This window comes from Scomber japonicus, chromosome 14 (genome assembly GCF_027409825.1).
Source record: "Scomber japonicus isolate fScoJap1 chromosome 14, fScoJap1.pri, whole genome shotgun sequence".
In the NCBI taxonomy this organism is placed as follows: domain Eukaryota; kingdom Metazoa; phylum Chordata; class Actinopteri; order Scombriformes; family Scombridae; genus Scomber; species Scomber japonicus.
Window position 1 is genome coordinate 31550902 of NC_070591.1, and position 23521 is coordinate 31574422.

The window sequence follows — 23521 nt, forward strand, 5'->3', positions numbered from 1 at the left end:
AAAAATCACACTGATGATGTAGAGCTCTCTAAAACTCATGTATCAAATATGATTCACTTGGCGTTATAGAGTGAAACACATGTTTACATAGTAAGGAGGACTGTGGATTTAGTCCTCCATCACGTCCATTGTAAGTGTCAGTATGAACAGGAGGAATGATTACAGCAAGATAAACATCATTCAATGTTTATTTGGGCTCCTGGCTGTTGTTAAGACACATTTGAAAAATTGTGAACCTGTCCTTTACAGAAAGTGAAGTTTTTGTCTGAAGGGTTGATACTATCAGAGATAAACAAACATGCACCATGTCCTCCTCACTGCTTTGTTCAGTTTCTCCTGTTTGCAGTATCAGTGAACTGCTCTGACGTTCAGCAGGAATCATGATAACGCGAGGTTTGTTCCTGACTTGTGGCCTGGTTTATACTACACTCCTCTGAACTGTCTCTGGGATTGCACTTGGAAAGAACCGTAAACTCCTGTGAGGAAATAAACAGCTGGACTCCAACATCCACAAAGCAGATCGCGTGAAAAGCATTTGTTGTGGCCTCTCGTGCTGTTCGCGAGCGTCCAACTGAAGGTTGGCCCACAGCGCTGATCTAATAGGCGCGTGGACACAGCATCACATAGCCTGCATATGTTTATAGATCTATGCTTTTTATTTCAGGTCATCCTCCAGCAGCGCGCTCACACTCACCAACGCACCCTGCTCCCAATGTTTACTTCTCCGGCGTGTCTTCTCCAGCCAGGGAAAAGTAATGCTGTGCTTTATTCTACATCATTTTATAACAAGCTGCTCGAACACATATGACGTTTTGGAACACGTATTGAAATGTCTTCAGGGATGATGCAGTAGCTGGCAGCAGTGTGAACAGTTAGACTGCTTCCTCTCTCGGGCAGCGAGCTGTCGTCGACAGTTGCAGATCCTCTCCGGCTCCATGATGGCGATGTTTCGGAGCTTTGTCTCGGCGAGCACACAGCTCAGACAGCAGCAGCAGCAGCCTAACAGCGGCTCAGGTTCACTGGCAGCCCCGGCGGAGAGTGTCGAGAGCCAATTCTCCTGTCCCATCTGCCTGGAGGTCTACCATAAACCCGTCAGCATCGCCAGCTGTGCTCACACGTAAAGTAGCTCTACTTCTTGTTTGATGTGTGTTATTGTCTGTGCGCATCCAGTGACGGAACCATGTCGCTTTTAAAATGCACAGCTGCTTTGTTTTGTGGAAGCAGACAGATGTTAGTGAGCTTTCTATTGTTTCTATTAACTGTTAAGTTGGTCTGGTTTAGTTCATGACTCTTTAAACATCTGGCAGCAGCTTCAGCAGCCAGTCATACTGTCATACTGTCATATTCATGACACTGATGCACAATCATCACTACTGTTATGATAGAAGCAGAGGACTTCTGTTCGGGGCTTTGAAGGGCTTTTTAGTGCACAAATGTTCTTCACATAATTATATAGAATTATAATTTGAACCAAACAGATTTAACATGACATTTAGAAAGGTTGTTTTTAACAAATGTTATAATTGGTTCACCAAATATCATAGGCCTATAGCTCAAACTACAATGAAAATGATTATTTTATTCTCTGTCTCATAAAACATATTATTACATGACATCAGCTGTTATGTATGGAATCACATTATTTGTAAGACATAAAAGCCTTATTTTTGTGTGTAACACCGTTTCTATAGTAACCCTCATACTACTTAATGGCCTGCATCCCCAGGCCAGTAAGTCAGTGTACAAAATCAAACTTAGAGGATGGGATGTAAACCAACTTAAAAAGTAAAGATGGCTTCAGTAGGGTGTAACGAAATACATTAACATGTATAGATGTAAGTAATAATGACTGGGGTCCAAGCACAAAGAGCTTGATTTGCCTTTAGAAGAATTTGAAAGAATACCACATTTATACATTGCCACACATTTGAATTGGTCTACCTGGGATCTGAACCTTAGACTTCCTGACTGTCCCACTGAGGAGACATGGTTTCCTCAAACCTTCATACAACTTGAGACAAATGACATATATGTGTCAGACTGGAGTATTTTTGTCTGTTTAAACTTAACATGCTCACAACAGTCAAAATGTTGGTAATAAAATATAGAGAAAATAATCACACCATATTGCTTGTTTCGGGTGTATTTCAAAAATGCGATGAAACATTAAATGTGCATACAGTACAAATTACCGAATATCACTGCAATTGGATTTTTGAAGTTTGGAATGTAAAATGTCATGCAAACTGAATTTCATTGAATCCATGCAGCCAATTAATAGATATAAACCTTTCACATTTGTAGCGCCCCCTAGTGGCAGAATATGCCAGGATTCAAGAGTGTTGGGCCCTAGCATCAAAACACAGGTGCTAACTATAATCCTAACAAACACAAAAGGGTTTCAGCTTTGCTGTTTGGACCTCTAAAAACATGATATTCTTGGATCAGGAAAGGTCTGCAGTCCACCAGAGGCAGAACTGAGGAGTAAATTCAGTTTTTTGTTACATTGTTGTTTTTTTCCCACCATCAAAGTAATAAAAGAGATTGACTTTCAACAATCTTCCAGTAATAATCTGTCTGAGCTGCTGACTAATATTTCTGTGACACAGTGATGCAGGACTTAAGTATGTATGTGTTTTGACAGGAAGTGCACCTGTCAATGCAGATTTATGAGTTTTTCAGGATCCTCTCCAGAATATATTTTAAGATATTAAAAATCCCACCGATTTGAATAGTCATTCGTGGCTAATAGTTTTTTCCACCAAAAAAGTTTAATTGCAATTACTCCTGATCCAGAATATATGCATATTCATTTTTAAATAAATGAAACAGTCACCTCACTGTAAAGTCCATCCTCAGTGTTTGTGCACTGGAGGCTTCAACGTTCCACATCACACCTGTGTTAGCTGCATACTGGACCAGATGTAAGGTGAGCACAGAGAAATGAATATGAACATACGTCATTGTGCACATTTTGGCTCAAACAGCCCACTGAAGGAACAAGAAGAATAGAGTAAGACTTCATCAAAGTTAAGCAAGCTTAAAGAAATGTATTTGTGCCATTCTGCACAGAGTTAATTGAGATGGATTGAAATGAAAAACGTATTTCATTAGGAAGACACAAAAACAAATAGATAAATCCTGTTAGGTTTGTATATAAGTCTGCATTTATTGATTTAATGAAGCGTAAATAACAGGGCTGTAGCGGAATATAGGTATATCTTAAAGATATTGAAAATAGCTCTCGTAATAAGGGGCACCACCTTCGTATGAAGGAAAAGATTTTACTTAATTGGTTGTTTGATTAGCCAATTAATAAATCAATAAATCATAATAATTAATAAATCAATACATTTCTGAATCAGTCAAATATCTAAAGTTCGTGGCTCTACGGTTCAATAGATCCCCTGTATCACTTCAAAGAATAGACATACACAATTGATTGAGTTTATGGGTTTTATTAACTACACACTACTAACCAATGATGTATAAATAAATGTGATGGTACAATACAATATGAATTCAAGAGGTTACTCGATATAGCAACATGAATGAAAGATGATGGTGAATGATGAACTTAAATGAAAGATATGTAATTATGTGGAAGCTAAGAAACTTAGTCTATAAGTTTTACTGAGCCTTAATTTTAAAGGAAATTTGAATTACTCGATCTGACATCAACCCTTGATTAATGCAATATTTGGATCCTACTTTCATCCGTGGAGGGTCCCTCAGCTGTCCGTCCTGCAGAACCACGCGTAACGCACACCAAGTGGAAGATCTCAGACAGCGTCGCAGATTCGGGCGGGGTTCGATGTCCGGGTCGGCTGGCCTCCGTCAGACTGCCTGGTTCCGGTCGTTTTCCGCTGGCAGACTTTGTTCCTCTCGGTTATGATGAGTCGTAGGGTTGACAGACGTTTGTCTGCTCAAAAGTTCTCTCAGGTTGATGAAAGATGGGGGAAGGGTCTAATTTAACTAGCTCTCTTTCTGGAGAGATCTCAGCGTCAAAATCATCAAAAATGTCAAAAACAGGCTGAATGCAAAACTTAATGACCTGTTCACTTAAAGGGCCTTTTTCTAGACGTTGCTGGTGACAGTTACAAGATTACAAAACTTAAGAAAACTTAGATGAAGAATAACTAAAGATTAAACTAAGTGTGTGAGGAGAAGAAAGAAAAGATGGACAGAGCAAGACCGCTGGTTCGGGTCATGCTGAGTCCGGTTCAGGTCATGCTAAGACCAAAAAAGGGGGAAGAGGACGAGAGGGCAAGAGACGCAAGAGACAAGAGACAGATCCATGAGTGCAGCTGGGTTTTGTCCCTAAGGAGGGCTGTTGTGTCAGCCAATCAGATTCATCACAGCTACTCTGAGGATCTAATTTCCAGCTTTTACCATGTAACTTTTCATCATCATCATTCATTCAGTATTTGATCCTGATTATAAAATGCATACTATAATCTATTGACACAGAACACAGGATGTATTATTCTGTTATTAATATGACATCAGCTTGATTCATCAAGCTGCCATTCATTACAACCTGAAGAGGATTAATATGATCAGACATAACACATTGTTGTTCTACTTATTCCATGATAGATAATTGATTATCACCAAAATGTAAGCATAACATCAATGTAGCACTTTCTCACATTAAACAAACATTTTCATACCAAAATTTACTAAGTAAGTAACTAAAGTAAGTAAGAAAGTATAATCACAGTTCTCCAAATACACATTTATCTATGATCGCTGTAATAGCTGTTACAGTGGAGGTTTAGGTAATTGATAAGGATATAAGTAATTGGTATTGTTTAAACCATACTTTTCACTAAGATGTTCTTATTTAAGTATTTAACACTAATTTTCTCATTCTCATGCTCTGTGTGCTTTCGAGAGACACAGAGGGGGAGAAGTCAGGAATGTCTTTTAATTTACGACCGTTGTTCTGTGTGATTCTTCTCTGAGGAGAAGGAGTCTCTTTGATAAATTATGACGTCCGAAGGAGACACCACGTCTGTTTTTCGTTACTTTATGTAGTTCTGCTCACCCTTGGTTGCCCATGGAAGACTTGATGGCTTACAAGCTTCTCATGAGACCCCTCATAAGACCAGAGTCTCCGGGTTTGGGGTGAGAAAGGCCATCTTCCATGCCTCGGGTTAACCTTATGACCGGAAGAATGGGAAGGGGGACAAACTGGCTCATTCTTACCAAGTGAATTATCCCTTAACGGTCCCTCTGTAATTAGCTCAAAGCCTTGATTCTGTCCCATGGAATGTTAATGGATCTTTGTTTGTCCAAGAGAAAGACCCTGTTTGTCTCTATCAGACCTGCTTCAATTTTCTCATCTGAGGGTCAAAGGTGACTCTGACCAGAGGGTGTTCTGAGCCGTCCTGATGCTGTGTTCACTACATATCCCCCACTTGATACAAATCTCGCCTTCGATGGGGAGCTTTGTATCACCAGAGTTGAGGACATCCAAGGCGGCAAAGCAGGTGGCACATGATGACATTGCTATAACCAGGGTTGATGTCTTGGCAAATTCAATTATTCAAAACTGTATAACTACCTGGGTGTCTAGTGATTAGACATTAAGGTGAGGAAATGAAAATAATAATAACAGTGAATCACTCAAGCTACAATGATTAACTTTATCAATAATAATCAATAGTTGCTAAGTAACTTGAGGATAGCTAAACTCTAGTGTCATTTGAACGTGTCGTAATGGTTTGGTACTCAATAGGGAGAAATGAGGTAAAAAGATAAACACTATATACACTTACACTTGTCAACATAAGACCCATTATATCACAGCATATCAGACAGTAACATTGCAACCAGTTGTGTGTGAGCATGATCAACCTGTAGTACAACATTAAAATATTTTACTGTGCCCAGAGCCTTGAGCAACATCTCACTCTGGGTGTTAAATACCAAGATTGTGCCTTACACATTTCTGGATGGTTTCTGATTATGATTTCTGCTTGATTATTTGTTCTCGGATCCCAGAGATTTTAATCTGTAACTCATTCATACGCTGTTCGATGGCGTAAATGTTTATGGCGTTGACTAGGGTAAATTTTAAACATAAAAGAGGACAATACACAGTTGAGGCTGTGGTTAGCATAGCCCCAATTAGCGGTTTCTCTTTTGTAAGTGGTTGTTTAACCTGCTGAGGTGAGCTCATAATTTGAACTGATTTGAATACGTCACCCCCACTTGTACTCAATGACAGAGTAATTGTAAGTGGTGAACTTAACTTAAGGTGGAGGTGTCACTTGGTTTCTAAGTGTCCTGAGTTTCAGACTTGTGGTCAGTTGATTTTAAGTTGCTATCAAAGGTTTCTGAAATTTTGAGGAGACTGTGATACAGGACAATTTATTTCCACCCCCCTGTTAGTGATTTGCACCTCAGGGTGTTTATGGACTTTGTTCTGTTCATGATTTAACTGGGATGTGTTGTTTTCCAGCAAATCCCATAGGGTTTTTGTCTAGTTTTATTTGGTTAGGGCTGACCCATTTGAAAGTTGGTTCTTTCTGAGCATGTTTTGCTGCTCTCAGGCCAGTCTTTACGATGGGTTTAGCTATGGTGTAGTTAAACACTTTGTCCCCCACTTGGAGTTTGTCATGGGGTGCTCTTTGGTAATAGTAGGCGTTTTGTTTCTCTGCGCTTTTGTTTCTGTGTTTTTGCGCGAAAGCAAAGGTAGCCTGAAGGTGTTTAGTATGTGCTATCGCAACATTAGATTTGCCTGGTTGATAGGGCAGGTGTTGCGGACGAGTGGTTCGTCTGTCTGTCATTGTTTGACAGGGGGAGAGCCGCATTGTTTTGTGCGTAGTTGCTCTGTAATCTATGTTTGTTGGTTGAGACTGATAGGGGATTAAACAGTCTTTGCTGTTGTCTGCTATGTCTTTTTCCACATGTGGACAATAGGTGGCTTCTTTCAGTGCACTGTCTGTGACTGTGGCACCTCTGTGGCTCGCTTCGGTTAAGTCATGGGCATGCCTGCGCAGTACCCCCCTGTGCTTTCGAGGGACCACTGCCGAAGGGGAAGTGAGTGGGTCGGAAGCATCGACCAGGTTGCCCTTGACCTGTGAGACCAGGCCAGGAATGGAACGCGGGGGCGTGGCAGACATGGCAGGTAAGGACTGAAGGGGAATAGAAGACGCAGTTTCTACATCCAGTGGACACCGATTGACGGCAAGGATCGAAGGGGTGGGTGGGTGGGAAAGAAAGTCTGTGTCATGTGGGAAAGAACTGGGCAGGGGCTGGCGGACCTGTGTCCAAATCTTCAGCCCTTTAAAGTCTATCAGAGGCTCAAATCGATCAAGGAAGTCTTTGCCAATGAGGAAAGGAATGTTGTTGAGAGGTGACAGGTACACTGGGTGTACAACACTCATTGGTCCAATGGTTATCTTTATCCAAGCTAATGCTGTCAAAGTAGTACTCGTGACAGAATACGGTTGGACCTTCGGAACACAAGTCCGAAGCTTCAAGTCATTGTTTGACTCGTGCATGATGGACTGCAATTTTGTGAAAAGTGCTGATGACATCAAAGTGATATCAGCGGCAGAGTCCAGGAGTGCTTCCTGTTCAAGGACATTTTCAAGTGTCAAGGATATGTAATGTTTTCGGCTGACTCCTTTCTCTGTCAAGTGACCCAGAAATTGTGTAGCTGGTGGGTCAGTAAGGATAATTGTCGCATCCTTGTGAGGAGGCGAAGCTTTTGGGTCTGACTGTACTGCCAAGGCTGCAGTGGGGAAAAGGGATTTCTCACCCCCCTGATGTGGTTGGTCAGGTTTATCAGTCATAGCTTTTCGAGCCAAGTTCTGGGCTGGCTTAAGTTCAGGTTCCTTGAGGTTCAAGCAAAGCACTTCAACCACCTCGTGGGGCTGGTTGGAGGCGTGGTCAAGAGTAGTCGGATCAAGTTTCACCGAATCAATGACAAAGATGTCAGATTTTTGAATTTCTTCTTCCTTTCCTTTCTGTACTTTGCGAAGTATACGTCGTAAGATTTCAAGTTCTTCGTGACTGAGGTCTGGGGTTTCAGACTCACCTGTCACGTGGGAGTTTTTCTGTGAGAGAGTTTGTGAGTCATCGTCTCGTCTTGCATCTTTACGATTTTCCCTGTTGTTAGGTGAAAACCTGTCTTGGCGGGATTTCACAGGGTAAAGGTTCATGGTCTTTGAGTGACCTTGTATTCTATTGGGCCAGAATGGTCTTGTGTGTACACGACCTTTGTGGGTTCGTGGGGACCTTGACTGGCTAGATGACTTGGCCCACTGATAAGGTTGGGAGGCAGGCGCTGCCGAATTGTGTCCTATATTATTATAAGCCCCTTCTAGTTCCATGGGCAAGGACTCTGAGTCAGTGGCTAAGATGACAGGATTAGATTGTTTGATCTGAGATTGCTTTTGTTTAGCAAATCCCAAGGAAGCAAGTTCACGCAGTTGTTGGATGGTTGACGTGCGTGGGTTTGCCATGATTCCAAGATGGCGACTGGTCCCAGGATGGAGGTTTTGGATGAAGAGGGTTTTGAAGTTCAAGTCTTCCTCCATTCCAGGCTCATTTCTGGAACCAAAGTAGGCCTGAAGGAGGCGATGGTAGTACTGTTGAGGAGATTCTTGCCTCTCCTGTTTGACAACCAAGGCCGCGGTTAAGCCAGACTGTAAGGTGTGGTCAGAAAACTCTCTTTCTAATGCCTGGCGGAGCAGGGCATAGCTGTTTCTGACATAGTCAGACTGTCGCTCAATAAACTTGCTAACGTGGCTGTTGGACGTGACCTTAATAAGGTATAGTCGGTCGTCAAGGTTAGCGTTGGGAAACTTTCGTAAGAAGAAGTCGATGTCCTTCAAGTACATGGTGATGTCATGGAAATCACCAGGAGTGGGTTCGAAACGCAGTATGTTACGTGCGATCTTGTCAAGGTCTCGATCTGAGAGACTGTGTGCACCATAGGTGCCTGATGGCAGGTGAGCTGGTGGAGGGGGAGTCATATTGGCTGGGTCAAAAGAATTTTGGCTAGCCCAGAAGGGAGCCGGCATATGTGGTGAGAAAACTGGCAAGGACCCACCTCCACGTCTGCTCTCCTGGAAAGAGTCGTTGAACACGTTTCGTCGTGTTTGATCTATCTCAAGGGAGTATTGTAGCTCTCTTTTAGCTGAAATGAGCTCACTCTGAGTGATCTCCAGTTGTTTGCGAGCTTCTTTAGCGCTGTCCCTAGCTTCAGCTAATTGTTGTTTTAGCTGTTGATTTTGTTTTTCTTTGGCTTCCAGGTGGGTAGCGTAAGCTTGGTTTCGTAACTTTAAGTTATCAATTTCATCCACTGCGAGTTCAAGGTGGGTGTGGATCTCGTCTCGGGTCTTACTTACCTCACCCAGCTGTTCTTGTAACTCAACTTTTGCTTTGTTAAGTTCAATGCATTGAGCTGTTAGCTCTTTTTCAGCTTGAGCTGCAGATTGTTTGGACACCTCCAGGTGGTGTTTGAGAAGTTCATTCTCTTGTTGTAACTGCTTAGCTTGTTGCGCACGCGTTGCCAGATTGGCTCTGGTTTGTTCAATCAATTCATAGGCATTTTTGAGTCGTGCGGCTGCTACAAAAGCTAAACTACCTAACATTTTAGTTAGTGCTTTATCTTTCAGTGGCTTGGACATGGACTTTGAAACAAGGCCAGTCATTATTGACACAACTTCAAAGGGGTTGGTTTGCTGGATATGCGTTGCATAGCCAGGCAGCAAACTCTCAGTTATGTCTGCTAATGTAGTCTCCAAATTCTCAAGGGGGTCCTCATGGCTTGAGATTTCAGGTACAGTTGAAGAAGTCATGTCTAAATTTTGAGAGTTGGACATGACGGTGACTTGATTAAGAAATCTGATGCTCAGTGAAGAATCTTAATTAAATTCTAAATTAATTTGTGCTAAGTACACAGATTGAAGTTAAGATCTGTATATTACCTAAGTTGTTTGTAAACAACTATAGATAGGCTTGTATATGTTTGCTGTAAAGCAGAAACAAAGAAGGATTATTATTATGAGGGTTAAAGTTATTCAGTTTAATAAGTAATCCTTTGAAATTACTTTGGATAAAGGGTTCAAAATTTTACTGTTGTTTGCTTTGACAGTAAATTTAAAATAGTAAGCTTTGCTCCTGTTAAATTAATGTGATATTAAAGTATGGAAGCAAGCAAATATATTATGTGTAGTCATTTAATGATTGACCGTTTTTTTTGTTTTATGAAATAAATCAATCAACTTAAAGTGATGTGAGGATGGGAGGGCACATATGGATATGTGTGTACTGAAATTCAAAGTCACTTTTAAGAGTTACAGTTTAATTCAAATGTAAAACAATGTTATTTGTTAGGACTAGTTTGTACTAGTTTGCTGTAATGTTTACAAGTGTTATTAATCTTAAACAGATTTCACACAAATTTATTTCAATGGCAAAAGGTAATGCCAAAATTAGTAATTAATTAATCTGTTAATTAATTATTATCTTTAAACCAGATTTGAATAAATTGGTTAAAGTTCACACAGCTTCTTTACTTTTACATGGACAAAGATTTGCATCAAAAAGGTATTCAAACACAGTTGACCAAATCAGCCATTAGGGGGCGATAGGGATTTTATCCTCTCGAATTTGTGGAGCAGCGGAAGAGGAAGACGGAGGCAGTGTCGTCAGAGCTGACGATTTTAGCACCGCCCACTGAAGGTCCTCCGTTGCTAAGCTAAAGGCTATTCACTTTGATTCAGGACACAGAAAGAGCTTCACTCTCTACAAATGACCTCTTTTGGCCTTCTGAACAATAGATCACGAGGCTCGGCGGCCTCGTGTACTTTACTCTGTCTCTGAGCAGAGTGTTGGACGGCTCTCTGCACCGTCTTAAAGCACAGTTTTAAACTTTCACCTCAGCAGCTTCAACAAACCGAAGTTACGTTAGCAACCGTTATTATTCACAGAAGTCTCTTCTGGTATTTTAGCAGCTAGCACTTATGAAGCCCTAGTTAAAATAATGAGATATTCTCAGAGCTGGTTCAGCATTTAGCTGATAATGCTCAACAGGTCCGTTTAAGCAGCTATTTTATTTCTTAACGGTTCAAACCACAGCAGCTTTGGACAGGTCAGAGACGGGCTTCTTTTACATCCGTCTCTGGACAAAATGCAACTAGCAATTTAACACACTAGTCGAAGTAGAGGGTATTTTCACAGCGTTAGCGTCAGCATTTAGCTGCTACTATCAACACACGTCCTCTCTGGGGCGTAAAACAAATGGCTCAAACACTTGTATTTATTCATGGATCAACACGGGCTTTTCCCCGATGTAACACAGCGCGGTGTCGGGACACACCGAGCAGAAATAAACCTCTTGGCCAAACTACAACAGGCAGCTCCGGTTGTTAGCAGGCTAGTTAGCTAAGCTAACCGATAAAACGCAGAGGGTTTTAGGCAGGTTAAATTCTCTGGGACACGCAGATAAATTTACCAACAACTCAGAGCGGATTAACGGACTACTGGAACACGCAGATAGCCGTTATCCACCAAAGGCCTATTATTAATAAGCGTGTATTACGCTATATGCATGCAGACTTTGAAAACAACAACATGTGTAGGCTGCAGACGCTACATCTATTGTTTTAAAGTCGATTTATGCGCTTCCTGCACTCTGTCGCCACCGGAGGACGAGAGGTGGCTTACGGCTAAGCGAATTAATTTTTTTCAGCTTCACAATTCAAATGCTTAGTTTAAATCATGAGTTTACAGGCTTAAAGATTTAAAGATGCTCACACACAAACCAGCAACAAGCAGAAAGTCAGCAACAGTAGAGATATGCCATGAGTGTTAATTCAATCGTCATGTTTTTCTTTGAAGTGAATACAGTGATATTAAAAACCGGCCTCACACGGGGCACCATATAATGTAGCGGAATATAGGTATATCTTAAAGATATTGAAAATAGCTCTCGTAATAAGGGGCACCACCTTCGTATGAAGGAAAAGATTTTACTTAATTGGTTGTTTGATTAGCCAATTAATAAATCAATAAATCATAATAATTAATAAATCAATACATTTCTGAATCAGTCAAATATCTAAAGTTCGTGGCTCTACGGTTCAATAGATCCCCTGTATCACTTCAAAGAATAGACATACACAATTGATTGAGTTTATGGGTTTTATTAACTACACACTACTAACCAATGATGTATAAATAAATGTGATGGTACAATACAATATGAATTCAAGAGGTTACTCGATATAGCAACATGAATGAAAGATGATGGTGAATGATGAACTTAAATGAAAGATATGTAATTATGTGGAAGCTAAGAAACTTAGTCTATAAGTTTTACTGAGCCTTAATTTTAAAGGAAATTTGAATTACTCGATCTGACATCAACCCTTGATTAATGCAATATTTGGATCCTACTTTCATCCGTGGAGGGTCCCTCAGCTGTCCGTCCTGCAGAACCACGCGTAACGCACACCAAGTGGAAGATCTCAGACAGCGTCGCAGATTCGGGCGGGGTTCGATGTCCGGGTCGGCTGGCCTCCGTCAGACTGCCTGGTTCCGGTCGTTTTCCGCTGGCAGACTTTGTTCCTCTCGGTTATGATGAGTCGTAGGGTTGACAGACGTTTGTCTGCTCAAAAGTTCTCTCAGGTTGATGAAAGATGGGGGAAGGGTCTAATTTAACTAGCTCTCTTTCTGGAGAGATCTCAGCGTCAAAATCATCAAAAATGTCAAAAACAGGCTGAATGCAAAACTTAATGACCTGTTCACTTAAAGGGCCTTTTTCTAGACGTTGCTGGTGACAGTTACAAGATTACAAAACTTAAGAAAACTTAGATGAAGAATAACTAAAGATTAAACTAAGTGTGTGAGGAGAAGAAAGAAAAGATGGACAGAGCAAGACCGCTGGTTCGGGTCATGCTGAGTCCGGTTCAGGTCATGCTAAGACCAAAAAAGGGGGAAGAGGACGAGAGGGCAAGAGACGCAAGAGACAAGAGACAGATCCATGAGTGCAGCTGGGTTTTGTCCCTAAGGAGGGCTGTTGTGTCAGCCAATCAGATTCATCACAGCTACTCTGAGGATCTAATTTCCAGCTTTTACCATGTAACTTTTCATCATCATCATTCATTCAGTATTTGATCCTGATTATAAAATGCATACTATAATCTATTGACACAGAACACAGGATGTATTATTCTGTTATTAATATGACATCAGCTTGATTCATCAAGCTGCCATTCATTACAACCTGAAGAGGATTAATATGATCAGACATAACACATTGTTGTTCTACTTATTCCATGATAGATAATTGATTATCACCAAAATGTAAGCATAACATCAATGTAGCACTTTCTCACATTAAACAAACATTTTCATACCAAAATTTACTAAGTAAGTAACTAAAGTAAGTAAGAAAGTATAATCACAGTTCTCCAAATACACATTTATCTATGATCGCTGTAATAGCTGTTACAGTGGAGGTTTAGGTAATTGATAAGGATATAAGTAATTGGTATTGTTTAAACCATACTTTTCACTAAGATGTTCTTATTTAAGTATTTAACACTAATTTTCTCATTCTCATGCTCTGTGTGCTTTCGAGAGACACAGAGGGGGAGAAGTCAGGAATGTCTTTTAATTTACGACCGTTGTTCTGTGTGATTCTTCTCTGAGGAGAAGGAGTCTCTTTGATAAATTATGACGTCCGAAGGAGACACCACGTCTGTTTTTCGTTACTTTATGTAGTTCTGCTCACCCTTGGTTGCCCATGGAAGACTTGATGGCTTACAAGCTTCTCATGAGACCCCTCATAAGACCAGAGTCTCCGGGTTTGGGGTGAGAAAGGCCATCTTCCATGCCTCGGGTTAACCTTATGACCGGAAGAATGGGAAGGGGGACAAACTGGCTCATTCTTACCAAGTGAATTATCCCTTAACGGTCCCTCTGTAATTAGCTCAAAGCCTTGATTCTGTCCCATGGAATGTTAATGGATCTTTGTTTGTCCAAGAGAAAGACCCTGTTTGTCTCTATCAGACCTGCTTCAATTTTCTCATCTGAGGGTCAAAGGTGACTCTGACCAGAGGGTGTTCTGAGCCGTCCTGATGCTGTGTTCACTACAGGGCTGTCTTGACCTAAGTCAGTGGAGACAGAGGTAGTTAAATATCATATACCTTTATGGCTTTAATTATCAGCCATTTCATTCATCAACTAAAAATACAAATTACACCTCTTATATTATCCTTAAATATTCAATTATTTAAAAACAACAACTCAAAAATGGTGGAAAAAGATGTGTACAGGTTTTGAGAGAGACAGCTGAAGTGTTTTATGTTTACCTTTAGTTAAACTCAGTTTAGTGTTCCAGTGAACAAAAGAGGGAAGCTTGTCTGATAGGTGACATCATGTGACCTCATGTGACATCATGTGACACAATGGCAGCACCTGTCTGTCTACAGGTGGAAACAAAATGATTTAAAACAACAGCACACAAGTTGTCAGTCACTGCACTGATTAAAATGGTCTGTGTTACTTTACAGGTTGGTAGATGTGAGTGTACATTCAGATGACAGGCATGAGGATGAGGCTATAAACCAGTCTGCTGCTTTACACAAATATATCTATCTGTGAAACTGTGTTTTCTAAGCAGCTGTTATATAATGATTTATACCTGAATGAAGGAATGAAGGGTACTTTTCTAACAAAGCATCTTTGGAGGATCTTTGACCATGCTGCAGTTAAGCTACATTGTGAAATCAAATCAAATCAAACTTTAATGTCACTAAGTTGCACATTACAGCAGTAGTGTGCACAGAGTGAGACAGTGTTTCTCTCTTGCAGATACTTCATCACATATTATCCCATTTAGCAATCACACGTTATCACAATCAACCCCCCCCCCCCCCCCCCCCTCGCGCACAGCCACACGCAAGTGTAATAAATAAATGGCAATGAGAGTAATATATAATATAAATGTATAACTGATGGGATAATGATATTATTGGCTTCACTGTCATCAGAGAGGAGATAGCCAGAGAGGTTTATTTGTAATCTTACTCAGTCTGCAGCTGACAAGAGCAACAAAAAGCAGACCAGACCTCAGCTAGACTCACTTCTATTTCTAGTTAAAGGGAAAATGCAGCTATTTTTTACTCCTGCTGCTGATAGTGATAGAAGAAACTTCTGGAAACACTAATGCTTGTGTGTACTTACACAGGGAAACAGAGCTTCAACACATTCTGTGTATTGTCTCTCTTAGTGCCTCCATGTTTTCATCTGTCAGACATGAAAGTGAAACTAATTTATGTGCCTAGAGTAGAAACCTTGTGTTTGTGACACAGAGATGGAGACTGTGATGCACCAGATATTGTGAAACTCAGCAGCTTCACCATTGGATCAGATGAACTGAGCAGTCCTGGTGCAGTTTTTGATTTCAACATAAAAGCATCCTAAATATGGTAGAAGTCTAATTTCATTATAGAAACCTATGCTGTGCCCCACACACACCTTCTAGTGTCATTAAGCCAACTGAAGTGCTTAATGTAGCTGGAATATTTATTCATGGAGTACACTTTGAACCATCACACCATCCCAAGAAAATGATGATAATTGATCCACTCACCAAAATGCCTTTATTATACATTTGTTTGTCTGCCATATTTCCTGTTTCCTGTTGTATATTGTATGTATGGCATTTTTTGTTACTGTTGCTATGACTTCAGACAGAAATGTAAAGATATAATTTTAGGTTCTGGTAACTTTAGACTGGAATTTATCATTATTTTATTATTTGAGTTTAAAAGTGAGGTATAATATGGTGTGTGTAGTATCCACTTGGGTGGAAAACTGTCTGTCAGTTGAACAGAACATGAAGACACACTCTATATGATTGTTACAAGAAAGAAGCAGTGAAGCAGACCGTGTAACAAACACTTCATACCTGTGGCTTACATCTCACCAGTCAGTTAAGAATATTGTTGGCATTTGGGATGAAGGACTTCTTTAATACATTTTTAGTTAACAGAGGTATCTATAGCACCTTCACTGAAGTAGATGGCAGCTCTTTGCCAGTATATTCACTGCTTTCTTCCTTGTTCTTAATGTAAAAAGTTCAATCAAGGATTTTTGGTGTGAGCTACTCTTCAGATATTAGAACAATCCTGGAAAGTATATTCTTAGATCTACAATTTATGTGAGTGGACCAGACAGGAAGATGAAAACAAGTATACAAGAGCTTTGTACACTAGTTCTAATATGTGCTGACTAACACTGAGTCTGTTGAGCTTTCTGAGGACATCTTGAACATATAATCTGTAGCTCACCTGAGAGTCAAGAACTGTGCCAGGGTATTTACAACCTTAACATTGTAAACTGTGAACAACAGTCACCATGTTTCATTTAAATCCACTCATTACAGGACTAGTCAGCACAGATGTATTCATTACATGATGATAAATGAATGAAATGATCCCAGAGAGTCTCATACTTCTGCCTTGTGGAACACCTTATTGAAAAAGCAAACATGCAAATGCAGACTGACAGTGAGGTAATAATGGAGGCAGCAACACTTCTACTCTGAGTAAACCTACACATGTCAGCATTACTTTATCACTATCACACTGGGTACGTTTTCTGTTGCACAAATTCTTTCTTTTAGCATTCACAGAGTGTCTCATAAACACAGTTCCTTGCAGTCTACTTGGTTTTTAATGCTGTTACTGGAATAGGTCTGTCATCATGCGTGCTTCCTTTTTAGCTCAGCTTTTTCACACGTACCTAGGAAGGATGGATGCAGTGATGCTCTCTCTTCTGTTCCAGGTTCTGTGGGGAGTGTCTGCAGCCATGTCTACAGGTGGCCTCCCCACTTTGCCCTCTCTGTCGGGTCCCCTTTGACCCCAAGAAAGTGGAGCGCTCCAGCAGCGTGGAGAAGCAGCTGGCCTCATACAAAGCTCCCTGCAGGGGCTGTAGCAAGAAGGTACACATCCACTGGCTACATGACCATTCATTAACCAGACCATATGTGCTAGTCTCCATGATGGATGCATTTGATTACATAATATAACTCATAACAACCATAAGAATAAAATGTACTTTTTTATTTTGCCTCATATATAGTAAAGCATTTGCATTCTTTTTTTAAATTTTAGAGCTGTGGTGAAACATTTATGGCACACATTGCATTAGCGTAGCTGTAACAGCTGTACATGAAGGAGCACAATGGTATATGTTGATAACCAGAAAGGGATCAGTGTGGATGGTGATGACTGGGGAGCGGTTTGATTGTTGGGGGTGGGATTATTGTTTTATTGTTATTGTTGAATAATGAAAATAAAAAATGTTAATCACAAAAAAAGAGAACACATTGCATTAAAACAAATCTGCAAAACAGAACATGTGTTTAGTGTACTTAGACAGAATGTGTTATTTGACATTTACAGGAGCTCAGTTATCATTTGTAATATTAAACAGTGCTATTTTATGGGTTGACGTGTTGACATATTATGAATGATGACTGCACAGTATGTATGGACAGGACAGCTGCAGCCAGTCAGACTCCTCTGACATGACACTGTGTAGCACTAATGAGACAGCTGTGGCTAAATGAACACAGCCCTGCAGATAGTGTAATTCTCCTGTAACTGTAGGTCAGCTGAGTGAAAACACTCTACAAACCTAACTGTGTGTGTTTATTCTCAGGTGTCTCTGGTAAAGATGAGGTCCCACATTTCTTCGTGTTCTAAAGTCCAGGAGCAGATAGCCAACTGTCCCAAGTTTGTCCCTGTGGTACCCACCTCCCAACCTATACCAAGGTATACTGAGTCTCAGCTGCTTAAACGTATGTTCAGTACTCTCCTGCTCCTCCTGCTCCCTCATTATGTGGGTCATCACCCACATAAACTCTTCTCATTTCTCTCTTTCTTTTATCAGATGCAGAAAAACTAGTGATTGGATTGTGCCTCTTAAAGTCAGTGTAAAGTAAGAATAAATATGTGTTCTGAGTTTGACATACCACAAAAAAGTGTGTCGTTAACCACCCTGCCAAATTTGAATGATTAAAAAAATTGCTAAATTAGGCTTCAAAGTTGTGTAAAACTCAGCCTTTTTCTATGCTACCAAACACTGTGGGAGTGTCCGCCAAGTTCGCTGAAACCCCGCCCCCTACCAAGTGTCACCTGTCACTCAAAGTCACCACCTCTACCCGAAATATGGACACTACATCTGAGAGCTTTCTGCTGCTAACTCAGCTGCTAGCTCGGTGGCTAACTCAGCTAACTGGCTAACTGTAGACTGTAGTAGTAGTAGTAGTGTGTGAATGTATTTATACCTCTACAGCAGCAGGGGCGGTTTTATGCTAATGATTTTCAGACCCGCCCACTAAATCCTGAACACAGAAATCTTGAAACACAGTTTGTGAAGCCTAGCTCCACAATTCAAATCTAAATGGTTGAAATGCTTTTTACACCTTTTTAGAAATACATTTATGACCTATTTAATGTGTTTAGAAGAAAATGTCTGAATTCACTTTACACAGTCTTTAAGTATAACCAGGCAATGTCTATTGTATCATATTAAAATGAGAAGGGGCTCCTCTGGTGATCCCCCTCCCTGTCTTCCCCCAGTACAGTACTGTCCTGTGCTGCTCTCATTTTTATTCAAGGACATCAAAAGTATTTCTTTCTTTATCATTGTCTATTTCTTTCTTTTCGTCTTTCTGTGTTTCTTTTATTCTTTCTATATTTTTTGCCTCTGCTAGCAGTCACCCACACTGCTAAAGCACCAGGAGGTCTGGATCTTTATTGTGTAGATAGATAAAATCCCCCAACATAATAATTCAATTTGCTTCCAGTTTATGTTGATTCACATCTTCTGTTTGTGTGTGTGTGTCCTCACATATGTAGCAATATTCCAAACCGGTCAACATTTGTGTGTCCATTCTGTGGGGCCAGAAACCTGGACCAGCAGGAACTGGTGAAGCACTGTATGGACAACCACCATAATGACCCTAATAAAGTGGTAAGAACCTTTTCTGGAATAAAACACATTACGTTATCACACTTTCCAACAGACAGCAAGCTTGGCATTCATTCTGACTGCACATTCTTGGTGGAGCTAGAACCAATATTCTGTGATGGGAATTTATTTCAATGTGTTGAAATTTGAACAGCTGTTATGTAACCAACCTACCAGATCAGCTGATAAAAAGGAGAGTGGACAAGTGAGAGGATCATTTGTTATCATTAATATTTGTTAATATTTGTAATGTTTGAGTAGGAAGACAGTCAGCATATAATCACTATTTTAGACACAAGCCTCTGTCTCTGTGCCTCTGCACCTTCCTGTCAGCACAGTCTCTAAACCAACAATAGTTATTGTAAATGGACTATACTTATGACCACTCAAAGCACTTTTACACTACATGTCACATTCACACACATTCATACACATTCATACACTACCACACAGGGTGCCAACCTGCTCATCAGAAGGAACCTAACCATTCATATACCATTCATTCATAAACATTCACACACTGTTGGCATAGCAACAGGAGCAATTTGGAGTATCTTGCCCAAGGGCACATTGACGTGGACTGGAGGAGCCAGGAATTGAACCGCCAATCTTCCGATGGGTGGATGACTGCTCTACCTCCTGAGCCACAGCCGTTTCAAATTCCAATTATTCATTGCAATTATTTTTATCATCAGCTAATCATTTTGAGACATTTAAAAAATGGAATTCTCTGATTAAATAACTTATTAAATGTTCTTAAATCTCTCTTTAGTACTCTATGACAGTAAACTAAATATCTGTGGGTTGTGGATTGTTAAAAAATACATTTGAAGATGTCACCATTCACATTTTATAGACCAAACAACTAATTCAATAATCCTGCCAATTAAGAAAATAATGGTTAGTTGCAGCCATAGTTAAAGCTGTGCCGTGTGACTCTCTGTGAGTGAGCTGTGTGCTTGTATCTTCAGGTGTGTCCTGTGTGTTCAGCTATGCCATGGGGAGATCCCAGCTATAAGAGCTCAAACTTCCTCCAGCATCTCCTCCACAGACACAAGTTCTCTTATGACACCTTTGTTGTAAGTCCAGCGCTGTTATTGTTTCTGTCTTTTTAAAATATCATTTGTAACGTCTACTGTAATGAAATCAAACCATCATAACTTGCTAAACATAGTATGATTCTGCAGCTAGATGGCAAACTTTCTTCTACTTTTATCTCCATGCAGAGTTTTGGTCCAGGTTTTGAGATTTCTGCCTCCACCCCAATACAATAGAAGTGAATAGAATTCAGCTCGTGGTACTCACATCATTCCAAAGTAACATTTTATAATCTCTTTCCAGAAGGTCCACCCCTCTGGATAATCCACACAACACTGTGAAGTTTTTCATCGGGACCTCTGTAGAAAGTAGCTGGACTGTGAGAGTTAGATTGATAGAAAAGCTTTATTGTCATTATATATTCCATATAATGACATTCCAGGTGCCACTCTATTTGAGCTTCAAAAACAGATAAAAACAACCAGATAAAAACACGACCCACTAAAAAAGCAATTAAAAAGGTTACATACAATAAAAAGATGAGATGCAGATGTAGAGGGTGTTGTACTTGAATAAAATGAATAGAATATCACAGCTTATATCTTTCACCAATCGTCTATTAAAAAACTGATATTTATGTTTTGTAATACTACTACTACTACTATTACTACTACTACAACCACCCCTACTACTACTACTACTACTACTACTACTGCTGCTGCTGCTACTACTACTGTATGGAAAGTACAGTAGCTATCATGTGATTATAGTCAACAACTGGGGGAGCGGTAAATATGGTTAAAATGAATTTTTACCTATTTAACAATTAGATATTTAAAAACTGATTACACATGTGTTTACCGCCCCTTTAAACTCCTTAGTGTACTCTCGATTCAGTATTTACAGCTACGGCAAAATAGCCAACTAGTTCAACAAAATGTCCAACTAGTGCTGCCAAAGACCGAACTAGTAGAGGAAACTTACGTTTGATATCAAGGATATGGAATAAATGTTCAAAGGGCTTTCCATACTTCTACTGCTACTACTACTACTACTACAACTACTGCTACTACTGCTACTACTACTACTACTACCACCACTACTACTACTACTACTACTACTACTACTACTACTACTACTGATACTACTGCTACTACCACTACTACCACTACTACTACTACTACTACTACTACTACTACTAATAATAATAATAATAATAATAATAATAACAGTATTAATAAATGTGGGTTTGTCAAATTGCTCATTGTTTATTTTCAGACCCAACAGTGATTTGAGAGGAACTTTGAGGCTTAAACTGAAATCAGGGAGTTTGAATCCGACCAATACAAACAGATGAGACTGCTTTGATCATGAATGGTCTAGAGGTGGTTTGATAAGGTCAGGGTTACATTATGTGTGCTCTACATTAACATCAGCATTCTTGTGTGTATGTGTTTTCAGGACTACAGTATTGATGAAGAGGCAGCACTGCAGGCAGCTCTGGCACTGTCACTGGCTGAAAACTGACACATCAACACCACCCTGTCTACATTAGCATCTGCTCCACCTCATCCCTCTGCACTGCTGCTGTTATTCCACCCAGCAAACACACCTGACCCTGCCAGGTTCAGATCCACATTACAGAGCAGTCCAGCTGACTTAGGATTTGGTGATGACCTCACGCCAAGGAGTCTCTCCTGGTGTAGCAGTGCAGCCACTCATTCATCTTTTCACTGATCCATTTGGATTTGAAGTTTTGAAGACAAAGCATTCTGTGGATTTGGTATGGATCCAGTGACCAAGTGATCAAGATAAGCAACTTAAAATTGGACATCACCCATGGCTTGGAAACAGTCCATCCACTCACAGTGTCAGTGCTCCTGACAGCAGCCATCTGGACTACCAGTCACAGCATGAAGGGCTATCTCCATGGAAAATGTTTTGTCTGTGAGTTTGAAACATCTTGAAGCATGCTGACTCTAAAACCTTCATCACTGATCCAGGTCTTTACAGGATCACAGGTCACTGACTGCTGGTACTCACTGAGTAACGAGGTTGATGCTCAGTCTGTTATAGTGTTAAAATAACTTCATAGTCTAAAATACAAAGAATCAACACCTCTTCACTATTATCTCCACAAACAGTAACACCTGCTATAAAGCTGGTGTAGTATTTTGCACGACAAAATCACATTAGTAACAACAGCAGTAGCAGCAGCTTGTTGACCTGGCTGTCAGGTGGCTATCTTCTAATGGTCATGCTCAGCAGGTTAGAGGTGAAGGTTCCCTGGCCGTATACACACACCAGCACAACATGCATGGGGAAGCTAAAACTTCCTGGATTTATATGGAACAATATAAGGCAGTGTGCTCATTTCATTTCTGGCCTTAGCTGTGTCAATCCTGATGTGGGTGTGTTTATGAATATTCTGCTTGCACTGTTCACATCTGACAGGCAGACAAACCTCTTCTCCATTATCTGGAGAAAACATATGTTACTGTTGTATGATGAAATAAAAGACGTGGATAAAGCAATTAGGTACAAATTGAGTAATTAGCTACAGAGATATCACAGTATTTTGGAGACTCTACTTAAAAGTGTTCATGTAAAGTAGGTTACTGAACCCACCATATGTCTTCAAAGTATGATTAGAAGTATATTACAATTCAAACTTCTATACAAATTTCTTACACGTTTTCATGTTATATTGGTATGCAAGAAAAGCACACAAAATGGAATTCGTTAAAGTCAGTGTAAAGTAAGAATAAATATGTGTTCTGAGTTTTTGACATACCACAGAAAAGTGTGTTGTTAACCACCCTGCCAAATTTGAATGATTAAAAATATCTCCGAATATATGAAATTAGGCTTCAAAGTTGTGTAAAATTCAGACTTTTTCTCTGCTCCCAAACACTGTGGGAGTGTCCACCGAGTTCACTGAAACCCCGCCCCCTACCAAGTGTCACCTGTCAATCAAAGTCACCACCTCTACCAGAAACATGGACGCTATGTCTGAGAGCTTTCTGCTGCTAACTCTGCTGCTAGCTCGGCGGCTAACTCAGCTAACTGGCTAACTGTAGACTGTAGCAGTAGTAGTAACTGAATGTATTTATACCTCTGTAGCAGCAGGGGTGGGTTTATGCTAATGATTTTCAGACCCTCCCACCTAAATCCTGAACACAGAAATCTTGAAACACAGTTTGTGAAGCCAAGCTCCACAATTCAAATCTAAATGGTTGAAATGCTTTTTACACCTTTTTTAGAAATGCATTTATGACCTATTTAATGTGTTTAGAAGAAAATGTCTGAATTCACTTTACACAGTCTTTAAAGCTGCAGTTGGTAACTCTGAGGAGAGAGAGGACTTAGCATCAAATTTGAAGAAGTACAACTTTCAGATCCCTCCCCCTCCCTCTCTGCTGCACTCCTGCCCTGTTTCCAAAGTCCCTCCCCCAGAACAGGTGCGCAC

The 23521-nt window shown here is 40.3% G+C and overlaps 1 protein-coding gene across 2 annotated transcripts; it reads left to right on the forward strand.

The window, feature by feature from the left end:
- The first annotated feature begins 293 nt into the window (after positions 1–293).
- Positions 294–21643, forward strand: LOC128372448 (E3 ubiquitin-protein ligase RNF166). Of its 2 annotated transcripts, XM_053332505.1 has the most exons (7): positions 294–752; positions 840–1117; positions 16822–16978; positions 17701–17813; positions 18903–19017; positions 19986–20093; positions 21514–21643. In XM_053332505.1, exons 2-7 carry the CDS (start codon positions 936–938, stop codon positions 21577–21579), a joined length of 741 nt encoding a protein of 246 aa, XP_053188480.1. In that variant the 5' UTR covers positions 294–752; positions 840–935; the 3' UTR covers positions 21580–21643. The 2 variants fall into 2 exon arrangements, with proteins under 2 accessions (XP_053188480.1, XP_053188479.1); XM_053332504.1 differs by having other exon boundaries at positions 294–1117.
- The last annotated feature ends 1878 nt before the right edge of the window (positions 21644–23521 follow it).